General features: G+C 41.9%; 2 protein-coding genes across 7 annotated transcripts; both read right to left on the bottom strand.

Moving 5' to 3' along the window:
- Positions 1-2,540: 2,540 nt before the first annotated feature.
- Positions 2,541-8,067, bottom strand: LOC109879351 (RNA-binding protein 4.1). 6 transcript variants are annotated; one of them, XR_002253516.2, is made up of 6 exons: positions 7,834-8,067; positions 6,884-7,311; positions 6,117-6,772; positions 4,494-4,590; positions 3,361-3,528; positions 2,541-2,840 (listed from the first exon to the last, which is right to left on the bottom strand). XR_002253516.2 is itself a non-coding variant. In XM_020471525.2 (4 exons), exons 1-3 carry the CDS (start codon positions 7,926-7,928, stop codon positions 6,141-6,143), a joined length of 1,155 nt encoding a protein of 384 aa, XP_020327114.1. In that variant the 5' UTR covers positions 7,929-8,067; the 3' UTR covers positions 2,541-5,792; positions 6,117-6,140. The 6 variants fall into 6 exon arrangements, 3 of the variants coding, with proteins under 3 accessions (XP_020327114.1, XP_031688116.1, XP_020327115.1); XR_004211046.1 differs by having other exon boundaries at positions 2,541-3,528; XR_004211047.1 differs by lacking the exon at positions 4,494-4,590.
- Positions 8,068-8,379: 312 nt separating this feature from the next.
- ponzr6 (plac8 onzin related protein 6) lies at positions 8,380-11,143 on the bottom strand. The gene is made up of 4 exons (XM_020471495.2): positions 10,965-11,143; positions 9,642-9,770; positions 9,395-9,552; positions 8,380-9,098 (listed from the first exon to the last, which is right to left on the bottom strand). The coding sequence occupies exons 2-4, from the start codon at positions 9,766-9,768 to the stop codon at positions 8,856-8,858; spliced, it is 528 nt and encodes a 175-aa protein (XP_020327084.1). The 5' UTR covers positions 9,769-9,770; positions 10,965-11,143; the 3' UTR covers positions 8,380-8,855.
- Positions 11,144-22,559: the final 11,416 nt, after the last annotated feature.

The following is a 22,559-nucleotide window of genomic DNA, read 5'->3' as shown; positions in this document are numbered from 1 at the left end:
TCGTATACTTGCCAAAGCCTTTAACAAGTAATTCAACTTTTATTTGCAAGGCACCAAGGTTTCTGAACCAATCAGACGGCCCTGAATGTGTTTGCATTTGGTGAAGGGCCAGGGAGGTACATACAGTGGTATTCAGACCCCTTGACTTTTCCCACATTTTGTTAAGTTACAGCCTTATTCTAAAATTGATTGCTGAGAATTGTCATTTATTTAATCTACACACAATACCCCATAATGACAAAGCAAAAACAGGTATTTTTGTTTTGCTCACTATTACAAATAATAAAGAGATACATAACATAAGTATTCAGACCCATTGCTATGAGACTTGAAATTGAGCTCAGGTGCATCCTGTTTCTATTTATCATCCTTGAGATGTTTCTACAACTTGAATGGAGTCCACCTGTGGTAAATTAAATTGATCGGACATGATTTGGAAAGGCACACACCTGTCTATATAAAGGTCCCACAGTTGACAGTGCATGTCAGAACAAAAACCAAGCCACGAGTTCGAAGGAATTGTCCGTAGAGCTCCGAGACAAGATTGTGTTGAGGCACAGATCTGGGGAAGGGTACCACAAAATGTCTGCAGCATTGAAGGTCCCCAAGAACACAGTGGCCTCCATCATTCTTAAATGGAAGAAGTTCGGACCCACCAAGACTCTTCTTAGAGCTGGCTGCCCGGCCAAACAGCAATCGGGGGAGAAGGGCCTTGGAGAAGGGCCCCAAGACGACTCAAGGCTGTAATCACTGCCAACGGTGCTTCAACAAAGTACTGAGTAAAGGGTCTGAATACTTATGTAAATGTAATATTTCAGTTTTGTATTTTTAATAAATTTGCAAACATTTCTAAAAACCTGTTTTTGCTTTGTCATTATGGGGTATTGAATGTAGATTGATAAGGGGAAAAAAAACAATTTAATCCATTTTAGAATATGGCTGTAACGTAACATTTGGAAGAAGTCAAGGGGTCTGAATACTTTCCGAATGCACTGTGATCCAGAAATCTGTGGAGAAGTAGCGTGCCGTTTGGCCTGAGCAAGGCGTCTGGGTAGCCAGGCAAAGGGCCACTAGCTCTGAGGAAGGTATGGCTCATCTGGACTTGGGCTTGGTCCTGTCTTTTGCTCATCCATCCGCAGGAGGTAACCCCCTGTCAGCTGCCCCTCCTGGAAACAGCGATAAACCCCAGAGTCGGACGGAGAGGACCGGTGGATGAGGTAGCCATTTCCCCCATGTGAGTGATCCAGGGAGTGGGTTCTGTTCTTTTGGAGAAGGTCCAACTGGGTTAGAGGCTATGCGTCTCGTTCCCCGTATACAGGGATGTGGACAGAAATGTAAAAAAGAGTGAGTTATAACAAGTGGCTAGTGGGCTCGGAAATATCCAGTTATACATTTTAATGTTCACGAATAAGCCATTATAGATGTGTTGATTGGTATGTTGACGGCGCTCCGTTAATATGACCTTACTAAAGAGCCCCTGAAGTGGAAAGGGTCCATCAGCTCACCTGTACACAGAGACGGAGGGACACGTGAGCAATGTACAAGGAGGCGGTGATTTCAACAGGCTTCAGGAGTGACAGGTGGAGCATCCGTTGTAGAGTGGGAACGTCATGGTCGTCATGCTGACGAGAGGTTGGGCAGTCCTGCCGACATGTCACTATGAGCTCTGGGCCCCTGACAATGGAGAAAACTTGCAACCTCCTCTCTAGATGTCTCTGAACCATCCCACATGGAGAGCTTCCCCGGGCTTCCCCTCTCCTGTGCTCACATAGTGTGTATAGCACAACCTAGGAAAAGGATAGAGGAAACTAGGAAATAGCACTTCTCAGAGGAAACTAGGAAATAGCACTTCTCAGAGGGTGTAACATGACACTACAACTCTTTCTGTCACAGGGAGTAGCAAAATCGAAACAAAGTGGTATCAATGTATTATTATCATAGTATCTTCTTAACAGCATTTATGCAACTACACACTGAATCACTCAACCCTCTCAAAGTTCCCCACAGCGATTGCAACCCTGATGTAAACACCTCCACCTCCCCTAGCCTCACTGTCAAGTTCTCCCTGCACCCCAGCTCCAAACAAGCCAGGGTTACACCTGACTGACAGGAATAAATAAGACTCCAGAGTCATGAACCCAGGTCTCAAAGGATGTAGTGAGGAACCAGGGCAAACCAGTGGCAGGGTTGAGTAGAGCCACAGTGCAGGTATTGCCAGTGCCACACTCAACCAATGGGGCTTCAGCAAAACAGTAAGCCACACCCCAGACAGGAGCATGACCAATAAGCTCACAGTAACAAAAGCCATTGTCCTCCAGGACTAGCCTCGAGTATTTTTATGTCTGGAAAGCACCTACTCAGGGATCATTTGCAGTTCTTTACAGTTGAGTGTTGCATTTCAATGCCTCTGTACTTCCCCAGAGTTATATTAGGAAGTCCTTTACCATTCTGTGATCTCATCAAACAGCTGTGATAGTGTGAACGGTGCCTCAAAAAGACAGGATATTTTGTCCATACTCAAGAAATAAAGTAATCTATTATACATATAAAATAATTTATTCATTTTTGGTAGTTAGATTGGTAAATAAATACATTTGAAAATCAGTGCGTTCAAGTAATATTTCTGCAGTTGAGCATGCAAGCTAAAGCAACACTGATGGCAACAGTAAAAATTGTTCACAACTTATGACTTTAATGGTGACAGTACATAGAAATGGTGAGCATCAAGGACAACAGTATGCTGATGCCACTTCAACTCAAGGAGTCTCATCTGGTCAGCAAATGATTAGGCAACAGTCAGACAGTATTCTTTCTTCAAGCTGGTCCTGCCCAAGTCCCTCCTGAAGAAAGAAGAGATTATTTAAAATAAAATAAAAATTGTAATTTTACCCCCCTTTTTCTCCCCAATTTCATGATATCCTCCCAACGGGCTTGGGAGAGACAAAAGTCGAATACTCAGAAATATGACCTGCCAAGCCACACTTCTCAACACCTGCTCGCTTAACCCGGAAGCCAGCTGCACCAATGTGTCGGAGGAAACACTGTTCAACTGACGACCGAAGTCAGCTTGCAGGCGCCTGGCCCGCCACAAGGAGTTGCTAGAGCGCATTGAGCCAAGTAAAGCCTCGCCCCCAAACCCTCCCTTAAGCCAGACAACGCTGGGCCAATTGTGCGCCGTCATATGGGACTTCCGGTCACGGCCGGTTGTGACACAGCCTGGGATTCGAGCCCAGGCTGTAGTGATGCCGCAACACTGCGATAGACCGCTGCGCCACTCGGGAGGCCTGAAGAGATGCATTTATTTTTACCTCACTGAAATATTAAACCTAAGGCACAAAATGGCACAGAGAGATGTCTGACCATGATGGGCCATTGCACTTCCTGCATAAGGACCGATCTGGTAGTGGTGGCACCCATTCACAGCATACATAACCCTGAAGAGCCGTGTCAGAATATCAAGAGGAGCTGAAGTCCACTTCTGTACCAGAAGTCCACTTCTGTACCAACCACTGGAAAGAAGACCATGGCCTAGAGAGGAAGAGATGGGAGAAATAGGATGGAAGGCAAATATCATTAAAAAGGACATACTAAGCATTGGGGAAGTCTGTTCATCCATACAATTACAAAAATAAATTTAGTACATCCAACATGACACTTATTCCAACATTTCATTACTGATACCTAGATGGTTACAGTATCCTGCTAAATTAATTTCACAATACCTTCCCTAGCAGAATTCCTCGTCCGTACCAACCTCTTGTGCAAGACAAGAACAAGAGGCCGAGATACGGGGGATTGGAGCAATAAGATGGGAGAATCAGTTGGATAGAAAAGGATACTAAGCATGGGCAAAGTGTCATCAAATGGGAATTTAAAAAAGGTACTAAAACATAGGATTTTTATTTTTGTTGCACTGTCATTTCAGAATTTCCATAATATATCTGCTGCTAATAGTGGAATGATACTCTGAAACTTACCCGCTAATGTTGGCTGTGACATTTGCCTATCATTTGGGAAAGCTGTTTGACTTTGACCACCTAAATCACTGCAAAATATCAAAAACAAAAATTGTTTGTACATCTGTTTGAAGCTGAACCTTTGTTTCACTGAAAATATTTTTCACAGCGATTAAGATTGTACAATGAGTCGCTTCACTATTCAGGGCTTATTTTCACAAACTGAAATTGAGCGAACAGTGTAGAATTTTACCAACCAGGAAATGACAGAGGGATTTCCACTAGGTAAACAGCCAAAGTCAGAACAGCTTTCCCATTTTGACAAGTTCCGCTTCAGCGGGGAAACCAATAGACGAATAGCACAGCAAATCACACTGGTGGGTATGTAATACTGTGAAACACTATCATTCCACTATTACTGCAGATAATGAAAATCTGAAATTTACAATGCAAAAAATAAAAAAATCTATCCTTTGTAGCACCTTTAAAGTACAATAAATCTTAGTTCTGTATAAATGACCTTAATTGAACAATTACCTCCACATGTCCATATCGTAGGATACAGCAAAAGACAGCACGACCGTCTCCTACATTGTGTCCACAACACCTATCCACAGATCATGGTTCTAACAACCTACAAAAAGCAGAAGTGCTAAGCATACCAGGGCTTATTGTCCTATGTATCATGGGAGAGGGCATTAGTTAGATCACTGAGCCAAAATATTACATTTATTTAAGAGAATGATGGTGAAGAACATGGTGGGGTATGCAGTGGTTGAAAGATGGAAAATGACATTGTAAAATTAAGCACCTTCAGAGATCGCAAGAGATAATACTTGCCATCGCAAAGATGAGGGTAATTTCCCCACTACTTTGAATATAAATTAAACATTGAAAAGCGTATTTTTCAGAATGGACCGAAATGCCATAGATTAAGTTAGTGCTGCTGCATATTGGCTTTCACTGACTGCAATGAGCATCGTCATGAAGCGCCTATAATAACGAGGAAAGATGGGGAAGTTCAAAGTGACGATAGTTCAAATCTGTTTATTAAAAAGCTTTGAAATCAAAAATGGCATCTGTAAAGAAAAGAAAACCATACATAAAACGCAGCTTTGGGGTATCTAGGTATGTAAATCGGCATATAATTGAACACAAAATGTCTAACAAATCAAATTTGCATAGGTAGTTAAATCACTACGCTAACAGTTGCGTCGCAAAACGTCTTGAATACTGGTAAGTACCACCCAAAACCAAGATCACACCAGTTAAAGCGATATTACACTAACACGTTGTTGGACTAATTATGCAAATGAGTGTGTGGTTTATTAATCAAACTGAAGCTAGGTACAGCTCTGAAAAAGACATCTGCAGAATCTTCGTAACATTCATGTTTACCAAAATTACATGGATTGCTATTTAATAAACATTCAAATAGTCCCTTCATGAATATCACAGTTTAGAGGGTTTGTATCCATGAAAATTATTTTATGAAGGAAGAAATTTTATGTTAGGTCTTAGGCCAACATAGAGCCCTTAGGAGTACTGTGTCATTTCAAAATAGAATAACACCTCAAAAATACAGTAACCCCCTCTGCCTTTATCCTTTGCCCCAAAACAGCTTATGAACCTCGAACAATAAAATCAAGCAGAACAAATGTAAAACAGTTCAAGAAAGAGGACGAAACCGTAGACAAAAGCGTATTTTTTTGTATGGGTGGCCGCAAGCAATAGAGTATCTTCCAGTAAGTCGCAGGTGAACGCAACGCCACAGACGAAGGGGGGGTATAGTGCCACGTGCATCAGGAGACGACGATCTTGTCGGATAATTTAACCCTGGAAAGAGAGCAAACCACACAAGTCAAGCGCATTTTACTCATGGAGGAACGCGCTGAGGTTCAGTAAAACTTCCAGCATTCTTTAAAAGGCATATTACGATTTTACATTGTTCAGTTGAAGCAGATTTGGAGAGTTTGTAAAAAGCTAAGGATATGGTGAAACAATGCATTTGGAGCTTTTCTAGTCTGGTATTTTAAGCGAGACACTGAACGTCAATGCGAGGAGTCACCCCTAATTCAATCCTTCCACTCCCCATTGTTTTAAGTGAGCTAGATATGGAGTGTAATTGCATAGTGTACTATCCTGTTTCTGATATCTCACCTTGAGTCAAGCACCAGTGTGCTTTCAATACGAGTAGCGGGCAGGAGGGGGCAGAGGCACCCTCTCAGCATAGGGGTCTCTGGTACGTGGTACGCTGTACATCGCTGGCCTGGACAGAGGAGAGAGCCGAGAGCGCTCATAGGAGTAGCCGTTACCTGCGGGGGGCATGGGGGGAGGGGGTCTTCTGATGGGACTGCGATCACGGGCATAGTATGAGGACGGAGGAGGAAGGGGGCGCCGCTCGTACGGGTTGAGGGAGGAGGCCCCAAGGCGCTCCCTAACCATGGCAGAAGGGGGTGGTGGTGGAGGGGGTATGGCGCCAACACGCCTTTCATCTCCATAGCCTGAAAGGCCACCGTAAGGGGCAGGGCGCGCTCTGTACTTCTCATAGTAATCGACCACCCCGTAGCTTTCCCTCTCACGCTCATAAGCACGCTCTGGGGGGTAAGGAGCTCTTCTAGGGGGAGGTGGAGGTGGAGGGGGGCCAGGGTAACCCCCTGACATGCGACCTCTGTAATGAGGGGGCTCACGAAGACCCCTGTCCCCAGGGTAGCCACGGGGTGGTGGCCAGTATCCACCCCTATCTGGTGGGGGGCCGTAATCCTCTTCCTCCCCTCTGGGACGGCTTTTTGACATCTGAACGTGAATCCGTTTGCCTAAAGAGGAAAACCATGATTAACAGTCAGACAGTGACACGCAAGACCATATTTAACTTCAGGACTTTCGAACAGTTCAATCGTAAATCTTAATGAGGGTAATTTTCTTACCTTGGAAGTCAGTGTTGTCTAATCCCTTTATGGCATCCTTGGCCTCATCTGAGTTGGACATGTGGATGAATGCGAAATTTTTTATGATGGCACATTCTGTCACTGTTCCATACTCCTCGAACAGGGTGCGGAGCTCATCGCCGTTGCCTTTCTCCACATTGGCCACATGAAGTTTCACTGGACCCTGGTTCTTCCCCCTGCTCGGCTCCACATTGATTGGCCTGCCATGAAGCTTGAAGAGGTGCAGGCTGCGGATGGCTTTGGTTGCAGACTTGCGGTCATCCATGTGGACAAAGGCATAGTTTTTGAACTTTGCACATTCTGTCACTGTGCCATGTTCAGTAAACAGGGCCTCAATCTCATCTTTTTCGACCTCGTTAGGGAGGTTTCCAATAAAGATCTTCACCATCTTTATGTTAACGCAGAGCCTGTGAGATAGGAGAGGCATGTCAATATACCAGTTAGGCTGCAAATAAAATCGTGATGTCAAGTGAGTGGGCGGCATGGACAGGAAGTACAATGGTTAACGTTATGTTAGCTAGCTAACTAGTGCAATTTAATTCAAACTGGCCCAACAATTGCTGAATACTAGTTAAACAACCGATCTTCAATGTCTAAGTTCACATTTCTAAAGTCTGGCAAGCTGTTGTCTGGTAAGCAAAGTTGGAAAGCGGAGTTAGCTGTGGAATATCGAAAGTAGGCAAGACTTCCTCCATCACAGCGTCGACTGGGTGGCTAACAACGTTAGCAAGCCAACTTAGCTAATGTTAGCTAGCTAGCTAAGGACGTTAGCTATAATAGTTAACTAGCTAGCTCAATATAACGACCAAAATAAAAATGTCAAATTCATGCAATACAATTATCGTAAAGCAAGTTCAGACAGTTAATTTGGCATAAAAATATAGAAATAAAGAATACATTATTGCCGTAATAAGATTCCACAAACTCACCTCACTGCTACTAGGACGACGACACACGTTAACGTTACACCAACCCTTCTTCTATGCGTATAATGGCGGTCCACAAACAAACGTTTGAGGTGCATGAAGCCGATATAACACCTCACGTCCGTTTTTTTTTAACAATGCAACAAGTCCCGCCCACTAACAAGTTTGATTGGTGAATGGCCTTACCAGTAAAGTCTTCATTGTCAAATACGCAGCTTGATTGGACAAACTGGCAAAAAAAATGAATTTACAGAGGACAAAAAGGGATCAATTCGTTTTGTAAGGCCCGGTGCTCCGGGTATGTAGCGTTTGCATTTTTTAGACCATTCCATTGGCCCTTTAGTGAACTCTCCACTTAAACCGGGGAACCGACCCATATGAAACGAACTGGCCCAATCACAACAAAGTGATTTTCAAATGAATCTTCCGGTAAATCGACTCAACGTTGGTCTTCTTTTTTCAACCCATGTGCTGCTCAGTGCTAACCAATGTAAATAGGTGCTCACACATCTCAGTATACCTACACCCAAATAATTCATTTTCAGACAATTAAAGTTAAAATATTTTATTAATTACATTAATATTCTCTAAAGTACAAAATTGATATGTTACATGAATCAGATACCGTAGTTGCATGGTTGTGTTAATCGTGTCAATTTAAGTGTTAGCGTCTAACAAGCTATATAAAACACTAAGGAAGTGTATATTTTAATGAATTCATTGCAATCAATGTCATTCTGATCGTGTTATGATTTCCTGATCATGTTATGATTTCTCTAAAAGTGTTTGCTTTCCTATAATTTTGTTAAACAATCTATATAAAACACTAAGGTCGTTTATTTGTTTAATTAATTCATTGCAATCAATGTCATTCTGATCGTGTTATGATTTCCTGATCATGTTATGATTTCTCTAAAAGTGTTTGCTTTCCTATAATAAAAAAACAAACAGATATCTATGTGATGCATTGTTGGCTGGCTGTGCTGCCTGTTTCACATTCTAGAATGGCACTCATCCACAACCCCCTAATTTGTCTCTTGCTTATGCTGGCTATATTGTGGCATGGAGGGGTAGAGTCCTACAGGCATAGGCTGTAGATGCATAGAGGGGTTAGAAAAGGCTTGAGGGGGATGCATGTTGATCTGGACAGGGGATGGGACATTGACGAGGAGGAGAGAGCGCTGACGTAACTTCAGCTCTCGGGCCATCTGGCACCAGGCACAGGGGGTGCAGCAGGTGACCAAGAGGCAGTCGTCGCATATGGATCCCTACAGGCAGTGGTGGTAGGTGGGGAGGATATGAGACAGATATTAATTAGACAGATGGGTTGTCAGATCATGTGAATACAGTGGCTTTCATTCCCATGATCACATCTCTTCTACTGAACCTATTCCATTATATAATATACGCCATTGGCCCTATTATTTCAGTCATTATCATTATGTATTTATTGATCTTGTCTAGCATCACCTGACAGCTCTGTGTGTATGAGGCACTAGTTAATTGTATAATAGGAGATGTTACGATATCAGCAAAGAGTAATGTCAAGGGTGTTTCACTCTACCTGGATGCGGTATCTCTCCCTCATGGTGCTCCGGAGGGCCAGAGAAGCAGCTGGGAGCCAGCTGGTGGAAATGTCCAACAGGGGGAGACAGAAACACTCCCCAAAGTCTGTACTCGTCTGACATCTCAGACAGCATGGGCACCAGAACCCAAAGCAACCTGACAGGAGACAGACAGACCAAGTTATTCACACACACATGCACACACACGGCCACACACACACACACACACACATTAAATACACTCACAGATATTCATGTCATCACAACAGTCACAGATGCTGCTGCTCCACACCTCAGTCTTTATGTCAGCAGGGGACCGAAAAATGCCTGGCTGTATGTTCACTACAGGCATCGGCTGGGGCTGGACTGCCATCACTATGGATATACAGAGGACAATGCAAATCAAAAGCACTGCCAGAGATCTGCCCAGGTAATATGGAGTTGAGTTATATGAGGAACTGAAAATAATATACATGAATGAATATACATGAGGTGCTTCTACACCTGCATTGCTTGCTGTTTGGGGTTTTAGGCTGGGTTTCTGTACAGCACTTTGAGATATCAGCTGATGTACGAAGGGCTATATAAATAAATTTGATTTGATTTGATTTGATTTGATTTGATATCATGAGTCATGCTGATTCAATACACAATTATTAAATTGTATTTTTGTTATCAGGTTATTCTGCTATTCAGCTAAGATACTCCTGGAATTTAAACACTTGAGGTCACAAAGAATACATCTCCTTTCACTATTGCCAGAGGGAGCAGGTCAGTAGCTAATACAACAGTGTTTATTGGTTGGTATGACAAGCAAAAACTGTAGTAGCAGGCTGGTTGTCAGGAAGTATGTGTATACTCGGCTCAGAGGGGCGGGCCTGGTCTTTTCACAGTAAACAGAAGAACAGAAGCACGTCTCCTCCCCTTCAATTCATCTCTAGGGAACTGGTAGTCTTGTTAGTCAGTTGCCGGGTTGCCTCCCACATTAACAATGTTCCAGCATTCACTAGGGCTGTTGCCTATGTGTTGCTCTAGGTCTGGGATTTTAGAGACTATGGAACTGGTCTCTCAGAGCACTCAAAACAATTGAAGTTGTGGTTCAATTGTGGTGTGGTTATAAACTGGTTTAGGTACTCACAGCATGGGTCAACTTTGTGTGCGGTTAATGTTCTGATCTATTGTAAATGTCACAGATTTTCTGCTATGATAACTTTAGCATTTACTTTGACGTATTACTATATGCAATGACAGCGTTCAGTCTCTTATTAATAACTTATCAACAGCTCTACAGCCGAATATAAAGTTATTATTTCAAAAGCAAAAACACCATCCATCATTTATTTCACATACAAATACCCGGACATACTATATTGATTATGATATAACCACATTAATGGTAATGATATTGCGTTTAACCCACTATATTTCTGTAAACAATTTTTCTTTCCAAATTGCTTGAAAGATACCTCACATTGCACATCAACATTAATATTGTCTGTTTTCAGTTATGACATAAAAAAATAAAATTTGACTTATCATCGAAGAACCACAAAATACATCTCAGCCTACCTGCTTCTGGAGGTGATGGTGATGGTCAGGTCTACGGCGTGTCTCGGAGGGGTGGAGATGCAGAAAACAAGGCTGGATACACAGAATCCAATTCACATGGACGGATGGGTCGACACACAGCTAATGATATCTCAGGTGAGCACAGGTTAGTGTATACCTGAGGTTCTCTCTGGCAACCAAATGTATCGGTGTGGTGGGTGGAACCTGTGTGTGTGTGTGTGTGTGTGTGTGTGTGTCACTATCACTTGTGAAATTTGCATTGTCATAGGGGAGAGTGGAGTAAGAGTTCATCTTTTACATTTAGAATCGCTACATCAAGGGAAATACAGTATTCTTTCTAACAAAGACATTGAACAAAAATATAAACGCAACATGCAACAATTTCAAAGATTTTATGATTTTCATATATGGAAATCAGTCAATTCAAATAAATAAATTAGGTCATAATCTAAGGCTTGCACATGAATGACTGGGAAAACAGATATGCATCTGTATCTTTAAAGAAAAGGTAGGAGCGTGGATCTGAAAACCAGTCAGTATCTGGTGCGACCATCATTTGCCTTATGCAGCACAACACATCTCGTTCACTTAGAGTTGATCAGGCTGTTGATTGGGGTCTGTAGAATCCTTTCCCAATCCTCTTCAATGGCTGTGCAAAGTTGCTGGATATCGCCGAGAACTGGAACACGCTGTCGTACACATCAATCCGAAGCATCCCAGACACGTTCAATGGGTGACATGTCTGATGAGTATGCAGGCCATGGAAGAACTGGGACGTTTTCAGCTTCCAGGAATTGTGTACAGATTCTTGCAACATGGGGCCGTGCATTATCATGCTCAAACATGAGGTGATGGCAGTGGATGAATGACACAACAATGGGCTTCAGGATCTCGTCATGGTATCTCTGTCCATTAAAATTGCCATTAATAAAATGCAGCTTATGCCTGCCTATACCATAACCCCACCGCCACCATGGGGCACTCTGTTCACAAGGTTGACATCAGCAAACCACTCACCCACACGATGCCATGCACGCTGTCTGTCATCTGCCCGGTACAGTTGAAACCAGGATTCATCCAATTCTCCAGGCCATCGAAGGTGAGCATTTGCCCACTGAAGTCAGTTACGACGCCAAACTGGTCAAGACCCTGGTGAGGACGACTGGTCTCAGATGATCCTGCAGGTGAAGAAGTCGGATGTGGAGGTCCTGGGCTGGAGTGGTTACACGTGTCCTGCGGTTGTGAGGCCAGTTGGACGTAATGCCAAATTCTGTAAAATGATGGAGGTGGATTATGATAGGGAAATTAACATTCAATTCTCTGGCAACAGCTCTGGTGGACATTCCTGCAGTCAGCATGCCAATGGCACACTCTCTCAAAACTTTAGACCTCTGTGGCACTGTGTTATGTGACAAAACTGCACATTTTTAGAGTGGCTCCTTATTTTCCCCAGCACAAGGTTCACTTGTTTAATGATCATGCTGTTTTAATCAGCTTCTTGATATGCCACACCTGTCAGGTGGATTATCTTGACAAAGGAGAAATGCTCACGAAGAGGGATGTAAACAAATTTGTGCACAAAATTTGAGAGAAGTAACCTTTTTGTGCGTATGGAAAATGTATTTTATTTCAGCTCATGAAACATGGGACCAACACTTTACATGTTGAGTTCATATTTTTGTTCAGTTTTCATATATATTTCAGAATATTGTGTACATCTGGGGGCAAAAAAATCTGAATTCGTGTAAATACAACAGTTTTGAAAACATAGCTTGTCCAAAAAAAGTGGTCTCATGGCACAAAACATTAAGGACACCTGCTCTTTTGATGATATAGACTGACCAGATAAGCCTTGAGACAATTGAAACAAGCATTGTGTATGTGTGCCATTCAGAGTGTGAATGGGCAGACAAAAGATTTAAGTGCCTTTGAACGGGGTATGATAGTAAGTGTCAGGCGCATTGGTTTGTGTCAAGAACTGCAACACTGCTTTATTTTTCATGCTCCACATTTTCCCGTGTGTATCAAGAATGGTCCACCATCAAAAGAACATCCGGCCAATTTGACACAACCGTGGGAAGCATTGGAGTCAACATGGGCCAGCATCCCTGTGGAATGCTTTTGACACCTTGTAGAGTTAGTCCATACCTATACAAATTGAAGCTGTTCCGAGGACAAAATATTAGCAACGTGTTCCAAATTAAGGTGTTCCTAATGTTTGGTATACTCAGTGTCGATCTCTCTGTTCAATATCACTTACCCTTCCATTTCTTGACCAGTTGTTTGGGACAGGGATGTTGTTTCGATATGCCAATTCATAGGCAAGTTCTCAGCATTCTAGGCTACTAAGCCGATTGATCTTTTGTAGTTTTTGTATTTATTATGGATCCCCATTAGTTCCTGCCAAGGCAGCAGCTACTCTTCCTGGGGTCCAGCAAAATTAAGGCGTTTATAAAATTGTAAAAACATTACAATACATTCACAACTGATTTCACGACACGTTTAGTGCACCGAGCTGTCTGTTTGAACTACTGGCACACAGTTCGGACACCCATGCATACCCCACAAGACATGCCACCAGAGGTCTCTTCACATTCACACTCTTCACTCTTCTCATGTTCCATAACGTGTATTTTTATCTGTTTTTTAATCTAATTTTACTGCTTGCTTGAGTTACTTGATGTGGAATAGAGTTCCATGTAGTCATGGCTCTATGTAGTACTGTGCGCCTCCCACAGTCTGTTCTGGACTTGGGGACTGTGAAGAAACCTCTTGTTGTCACGGATCCCCCTGGTACTGCTGCTCATTCCATTCACCAGCTCCAGAGGCCTACGTCACCGGCCTTCTAGGCGTCACTGAACTGGATTCATTACCACCAACCCCCGACTGTCGTGTCTCAATTCGCACACCTGGTTCCCATTGCCACTGATTAGTATGTGGATATATGTGCCCTCTGTTCCCCGTTGTCCTTGTCGGTTATTGTTACCATGTCCGTTGGTCTTGTGACCACCTGTGCTGGTGTACTGGCTTCCATGCTACGTGTTATTGTGCATTTATTTATGGGTCTCGTCCTGTGCATTATTTAGAGGTTTACACATCGCTCTTTTGTTTGGGTAGGGAAAATAAAACCCCCTATTACGTATTCCGGCACTTGTCTCCTAGCATTATACAACGTGACACTTGTTGCATGTCTTGTGGGGTATGTATGGGTGACCGAGCTGTGTGCCAGTAGTTCAAACAGACAGCTCGGTGCATTCAACATGTCAATACCTCTCACAAATACAAGTAGTGATGAAGTCAATCTCTCCTATACTTTGAGCCAGGAGAGATCCCCATCTTAGCTACTGTTGTATCAATATGTCTTGACCATGACCGTTTACACTCCACGGTTACTCCAAGCAGTTTAGTCACCTCAACTTGCTCAATTTCCACATTATTCATTACAAGGTTTAGTTGAAGTTTAGGGTTTAGTGAATGATTTGTCCCAAATACAATGCTTTTAGTTTTGAAATATTTAGGACTCACTTATTCCTTGCCACCCATTCTGAAACTAACTGCAGCTCTTTGTTAAGTGTTGCAGTCATTTCAGTTGCTGTAGTAGCTGACGTGTATATTGCTGAGTCATCCGTATGCACAGACACATTGGCTTTACTAAAAAACAGTAGTAACATGTCGTTTAGTAAAGATTTTAAAAAGTACCATGAAACTGGTCTGTGAAATTCTTGATATATTTTGCGAGCGCAGATCCAATGTCATCAGATAAGACCTTGAGTGCCTCTGCTACTCTATCATAGCCTATCTTTCGCACCAGTACATTAAAAAAAAAATGTCAATGTACCTCTTCAGCGTCATGGTCTATTTTTCATCCCTTGCTGCTGCTAGAATGGACTTCTTCCCTTCTCTCACTACCGTGGTTGTTCTCTCAAGAACCTCAAGAGGGGCTAGACCCCTTGTTGTTTTGTGTTTGTATACACGGGAGATGCATGACAATGTCTGCTCTGAAAGAATAAAAATGCACTATCTTGAGTTTATACGCATGACACTGCAAAAACACTATGCATATTATGCATAAAACTGACTAAATGTAATCATAATTTGTATTGGGTATGGCGGCCATTGGCTCAATTTAACCCAAGGCAAACATTTTGACTCTATTAGCCATCACCGCTACAAGGATGTACTGTACTTTCATACTAGGTTTAGGACCTGATATTGTAACTTATAGAGACCCCAACTGATGTACAAAACAATCTACTTTGGTTTAAATACAATCACCATGAACCATATAACCCAAATTAATTTGACTTTGTGAAAATCCGACGTGTCTTCAGCTCCCGAGACATCTGACACGAGGCACAAAGCCTGCAGAATGTGAGCACTAGGCAGTTATCGCACATTGATCCCTATAGAGAAGAGAGAGAGAAATTCAGGAACAGGTCAGGGACCTGTCTGTAATGGACAGTTGTGATCAAATCAAATCAAATCAAATCCAAATCAAATCAAATGTTTTTGTCACATACACATGGTTAGCAGATGTTAATGCGAGTGTAGCGAAATGCTTGTGCTTCTAGTTCTGACAATGCAGTAATAACGAACAAGTAATCTAACTAACAATTCCAAAAAAACTACTGTCTTATACACAATGTAAGGGGATAAAGAATATGTACATAAGGATATATGAATGAGTGATGGTACAGAGCAGCATAGGCAAGATACAGTAGATGATATCGAGTACAGTATATACATATGAGATGAGTATGTAAACCAAGTGGCATAGTTAAAGTGGCTAGTGATACATGTATTACATAAGGATGCAGTCGATGATATAGAGTACAGTATCTACGTATGCATATGAGATGAATAATGTAGGGTAAGTAACATTATATAAGGTAGCATTGTTTAAAGTGGCTAGTGATATATTTACATCATTTCCCATCAATTCCCATGATTAAAGTGGCTGGAGTAGAGTCAGTGGCATTGACAGTGTGTTGGCAGTAGCCACTCAATGTTAGTGGTGGCTGTTTAACAGTCTGATGGCCTTGAGATATAAGCTGTTTTTCAGTCTCTCGGTCCCAGCTTTGATGCACCTGTACTGACCTCGCCTTCTGGATGACAGCGGGGTGAACAGGCAGTGGCTCGGGTGGTTGATGTCCTTGATGATCTTTATGGCCTTCCTGTAGCATCGGGTGGTGTAGGTGTCCTGGAGGGCAGGTAGTTTGCCCCCGGTGATGCGTTGTGCAGACCTCACTACCCTCTGGAGAGCCTTACGGTTGAGGGCGGTGCAGTTGCCATACCAGGCGGTGATACAGCCCGCCAGGATGCTCTCGATTGTGCATCTGTAGAAGTTTGACATTCAGTCCACTACCCACCCAATAGGGCAGCGCAGAATTGGCCCAGCGTCGTCCGGGTTAGTGTTTGGCCGGGGTAGGCCAATTTTAAAAATTGTCTGCCGGTCTTACAGAGAGAGAATTTAAAACTAGGACTAGAGCTAACTAGAGGTTTTCCCGGTCAGGTGACTTGGTCAGGAAAAACACTTGGCTGTAGTTGTCATGACACCTGTTGCATTTATCTGGATGTGGTAACTCTCCCTCATTGAGCTACTCACAGATAGAGCAACAGATGGGACTGGGGCACAGTAGAACACGTCCAGCAGGGGGAGACACGCACATTGGCCAAGCTCACTGTCCGTGAGACACCACAGACAACAGGAGCACCAGGAGCCACAGTATCCCGTAGGAGGGATTGGGTGTTTATGAGGTTATATATAGGTCAACAGAGTAAATAGTGCTGATGAAGGCTTCTTATATGATCATAATTTGAGTTAATTTCAATATGGAATTGAGATAGGACTGTCCCTCAGAGAGAGAGAGAGAGATAGAGAGAGAGAGAGAGAGAGAGAGAGAGAGAGAGAGAGAGAGACAGAGAGACAGACAGACAGAGAGACAGAGAGACAGACAGACAGACAGACAGACAGACAGACAGACAGACAGACAGACAGACAGACAGACAGACAGACAGACAGAGACAGACAGAGAGACAGACAGACAGACAGACAGACAGACAGACAGACAGACAGACAGACAGACAGACAGACAGACAGACAGACAGACAGACAGACAGACAGACAGACAGACAGACAGACAGACAGACAGACAGACAGATGACAGACAGACAGACAGGTTTGTGCTCTTACAGCTGCCCATGTCTTCACAGCAGGCAAAGAGACCACTGCTCCAACATCTGCCATCTCTGCAGACTGAACCACTGTATCAGCAAAACATTTACATAATGTACTGACAAATCATATTAAAAAAATAATCACTCTAAAATGGTTAAATATCACCACAAAATGTCTAGAAGGAAAATAACACTTTTTGAGTGTTATGCAGGCTATTAGATTTGATGTTGTGATCACAGGAGGTTGGTGGCACCTTGATTGGGGAGGGCGGCTTGTGGTAAAGGCTGGAGCGGAATTAGTGGAATGGTATCAAATACTGTACATCAACACATGGTTTCCATGTGTTTGATGCCATTCCATTTGTTCCGTCCCAGACATGATTACGAGCCATCCTCCCCTCAGCAGCCTCCACTGGTTATGATCCAATACCATAATCATGACATTGTTGTACACTGTACATTAACTTGTAACAGCCAAAACACTATTGTACATCAATCAATTGAATTCAAATGTATTTATAAGGCCCTTTTTACATCAGCAGATGTCACAAAGTGCTAGATTTATATGAACTGAAATGGCACCTTGGCATAAACCAAACCCAGAATCGTTAATCAATCTTGATTTCTAGCACACGGTGTCAATTTTGTGTAACACAGTAATGTCTTTGCTGTCATATGTATGTGGAAATAACAGTCCATGTAACAACATCAGAGAGTTAACAAGGAAAAATGACCCACCTATTGAGAGGTCTGTGCTGGTCTTGACTTGGTGACTGTTTGGTGTTAATATGAAGGTGATTGCGAGGGATCAAAAGTGCCTTGTTACATACTACGTTACTGTTAAGGGCAGCCCATTTACTATTGTCTGTGTATGTCACCCTTTACTAATGTATTTGCTAATATTTACTGACTCTGAAAGCCATGGCAGCAAGCCTACGCCCTGAGATTGAGTAAATATCAGAAATATGGTATTATGCCTTATGTGGTTGTGGGTGGAGACTATTGGTGGGGGATGGGGGAGTTTGCCCCATGCTATATGAAGTGTTTGGGTTTAAGAAAAGCTTTCTCTAAGCCTATATGTGAATGACTAAATTATCAATCATACTATGGGAATATACTCTTACATACTGTAAGAGTAAAATGGGCCCAAATTTATCATTGGATGGTTGTTGAGCTTGCTCAACCAACCATGGAGAAGCATTGTGGAAATCTGAGAGCAGACCCCTTTAGTTGACTGAGCTGATGTCTGAACTTGACATGCAGTACACCACTGGACACAAAATGGTTGAATCAATGTTGTGATGAGGAATCTATGTAGAAAATACATAGAATTTTAAAAAGCTAACTGTTGTTTTGAGGGTGACATTTCAACTGCTATTGTTATTTACTGCTGCACTTTGTTATTCTTATCTCTTACTTTTTGGGGGATATTTTCTTAAAACTGCATTGTTGGTTAAGGGCTTGTAAGTAAGCATTTCACTGTTGTTTTCGGCACGTGTGACAAATACGATTCGATCATTGTAACAAATTTTCAACATAGACAAACCTTGAATAAAATATGCTTATTTTTGTATGAAATGGAGACATGAATCCAACTGTCACAGTCGTCATATGGAGGGGACCAAAGCACAGCGTGGTGTGAATACATTATTCTTTATTGATGGAAGAACACAAAGAACACTTAAACAAAACGATAAGACGACCATGACTGCTAACGAAACACTGCACTAACGTATAACATAGGCAATAACCCACGAAATACCCAAAGAAGATGGCTGCCTAAATATGATTCCCAATCAGAGACAATAAACACCTACCTCTAATTGAGAACCAATCTAGGCAACCATAGACCTACATAAACACCTAGATGGTTAACAACCCCATAAACCTACAAAACGCTAGATGAGACAAAAACACATACCACCCTCGTCACACCCTGACCTAACCAAAATATATAAAGAAAAGAAAGAATACTCAGGTCGGGGCGTGACACCAACATATCAATTATTAATTTATAACCAGACTGGATTTTTAAGTGTTTGGTTTTCAATGCAACCAAATGTCAACATTTAAAGGTGATCTTCTGCTTGGGTAGTTCCATCTGTGCCACTGACTTTGTAAGGGTTTTCCTCCTCGTCTGAAGAGGAGAGGCGAGAAGGATCAGAGGACCAATGCGCAGCATCGTAAGTGGCATTGGTTCTTTGATAAGAGGAAATCAACCATGAACACACTACAAAACAATAAACATGGCAAACCCCAAAACAGTCCTATTTTGTGCAGAAAACACAAAGATAGGAAACATCCAAGAACCAAGAACTTTGATTCTTGGTTGAGATGGAGACGTGAATCCAACATATCAATTATTAAATTGCAGACAAACTGGAATTAAAGCCAGACTAAATCAGTGGCACAAAAGATACATCTTCTTCAAACGTTTAGCCTACTAAAGTGTTGACAAGTTCACAAATTATATGTTGGCTTCATGTCTCCATCTAAACCAAAAATAAAAGTTCAAGAATAGAATTAAGCCAGTGGCTCAGATGAAACTATTCAAGTATTAGATATCCTTTAAATGTTGATGTTTGTCTGCATTGTTAACCAAGCACAATTCATTAATGCTTTTGTAAAACAGTAAATAGCCTAAAGTTAAGGCTACCTTACAAACGAATGAAACTGTATTTATTCAACCTTGAAATTAGTAACACGTCCATAGCCATATTTTGAGGTTTGTTTACTGTAACTATAAATGTCTTCTTATGTAATCATAGAAAGCATGCATGTTCAAGATAGCATGCAAAGGTCGCAGGTCTGTGGAGATGTTCACAATTGCTATAATAATCCATCAGAATCTTGAACAGCATTGATCACTTGCGCTGTGTACTTTTAATGTAATCTCAACTATAATCCAGGTCATTTAGTTGTGATATTAGATGAAGCACAGTGATAACACATTAAGTTGTTGTATAAATATTAAATATCTGACATGGTATTCCCATTTGAACTTTGTTGTGCTTTTAAGCTTTTAAATGGTTGAAAGCACAGTGATAACACATTTAGATGGCAACTTAACCAAAAAGCACACATTGTTTTTTCCATAGTAATAACACATTGAGAATTCAATAAACTTCAGACTGTCTTTTTGAGTGGGTGAATAAAGGTTGAAATCTCTCGCCAAATATTACCCACATTTACATGGTGAAATGACGTGTGCCCAGAGGGACCTGTCTTCCTCCTGCATGGAGCAAAGCAAATGCAATGACATCTCCATACTTGCTCTTTTTCAACCAAAGGATGTATTTAATCATAGGTCTGTCAGACCCATGTGACAAAGTTGTTATAGCTGTCACTCTTTTTGACCTGTGACCCCTCATGTTCGGTTACCACAGCTTGCCCCTCAGGCCGGACGAGCCTTCCCCCTAGTACTTCCTATCCCTTAATGTCATCTTAAGTAACTCAGACTAGGAGTGCTGATCTTTGAGATTATAATGAATAATATAATATGGGCGGAGGGGGACCTGATCCTAGATCAGCACTACTACAGTGAGATGCTTTTTGAATACAGGCCCTGGTCCATAATTAGTATTTTGTATTTTTAGCTGTTGCCAAGGCAGCAGGTACTCTTCCTGGGGTCCAAACAGAGATACAACATTAGATCATACAAAACATTGCGCATTATACAAATTGACATTGCTCCATTGTTACATTACAATATTACAATACTACATTTCATTACTAAGAATAGTGCGTGGGTGTGTGTAGAGTGTGAGTTTTAGAGTGTGTGTCTCTTCAAAGTCTGCGTCGTGCAATGAGGTGTTGTTTTATCTGGGTTTTTAAAAATCTGATTTTAATGCTAGCTTGAGTTACTTGAGGTGGAAGAGAGATCCATGTAGTCATAGCTCTGTATAGTACTGTGTGTAATCTAGCATCTGTTCTGGACTTGGGGACTGTGAAGAGACCTCTGGTGGCATGTCTTGTGTGGTATGTATGAGTGTCTGAGGTGTGTTAGCCGATTGAACAGACAGTTATGTACTTTTAACACGTCAATACCTCTCACAAAGACCAGTAGTGATGCAGTCAATCTTTCCTCTACTTTGAGCCAGGAGAGATTGATATGCATGTTATTGATATTAGCACTCCGAGTACATATAAGGGCCAGATGTTGCTGCTTTGTTCTGGGCCAACTGTAATTTGCCTATGTCCCTCTTTGCAGCACTTGACCATATAACTGGGCACTAGTCCAGGTATGATAAAACTAGGGCCTGTAGGACTTGTTTGGTCTATTATGATGTCAAGAAAGCAAAGCAGCACTTTATCACAGACACACCATAACATTGTGCTGAAACCATAACATTGTGCTTAAGAAACTCTAATTCTTGTCATGGCCATCCATGGTCCCTCAGATAGGGTTTTTGTAAGGTTGGTCCTTTCATAACGACCAACCAGGGTAGAATAGGAGGAATCTGTGGTTACAAGCTTTTGTTTTTATTTCTTCAACTAGGACTAGAAATTGAAATGATTTTACATGTTGCGAAATGTATATAAATACCTGCATTTCCTAACTGAATTATACCTGATATTCTAATAATGAATAGAAAAGTGAAATCAGTCAAAATGTTGTTTTTCCACCAAATAGATTTTAGAGCAGTAAGAAGTGTCATACCGATTTATTGCATATTTCATTCAATAACATTTCACTGAGAAACTGCAGACCACCCATAGACTAATGGTGGCATGTAGTTGTCCACAATGCTATGTTCATAACCACGTAGGTAGGTGGTAATTTCCAGTTGTGAAGTAGTAAATCTGAGTGTATTTTTTATTTTTATACCTTTATTTAACGAGGCAAATCAGTTAAGAAAAAATTTGTATTTACAACGACAGCCTACTGGGGAACAGTGGGTTAACTGCCTTGTTCCGGGGCAGAAGGACAGATTTTTACCTTGTCAACTCGGGGATTCAATCCAGCAACCTTTTGGTTACTGGCCCAACGCTCTAACCACTAGGCTACCTGCGGCCCCAGTTAGATGCATTTACGTGCTTTGAACTCATTGAGAAACACTGATTGGCTAATAGCAAACAAACGGCGTCAACCATACACTAAAAGTACAGCAATCATGCTAGGAAACAAATTATAGTGTTCAAAAACCATATTAAGAGATTGCTTTTTATAAATAATGTTTTGTTGTTGCATTTAACTGCCGAAAATGCTGTTATCGTAGTAATTTCCTTAGTAGGTGGCGTCAGAGGACAGAATGTGGGAGAAGTGGGAGCTCAGGATGATGAATTTGTTTCCTACTGGTAATTATGAGTTGGAGGCCAGTTCAAGTGGAGTTCTCAGTTTATGTGGTAAATTCCCACTTGGTTACGAACGCAGCATAAGAGCACGTTAATTTGGCCAACATAATTGATAGGAATCAT

Source organism: Oncorhynchus kisutch, linkage group LG9, assembly GCF_002021735.2.
Source record: "Oncorhynchus kisutch isolate 150728-3 linkage group LG9, Okis_V2, whole genome shotgun sequence".
Taxonomy (NCBI): Eukaryota; Metazoa; Chordata; class Actinopteri; order Salmoniformes; family Salmonidae; genus Oncorhynchus; species Oncorhynchus kisutch.
This window is presented reverse-complemented; position numbering and strand designations above follow the sequence as displayed.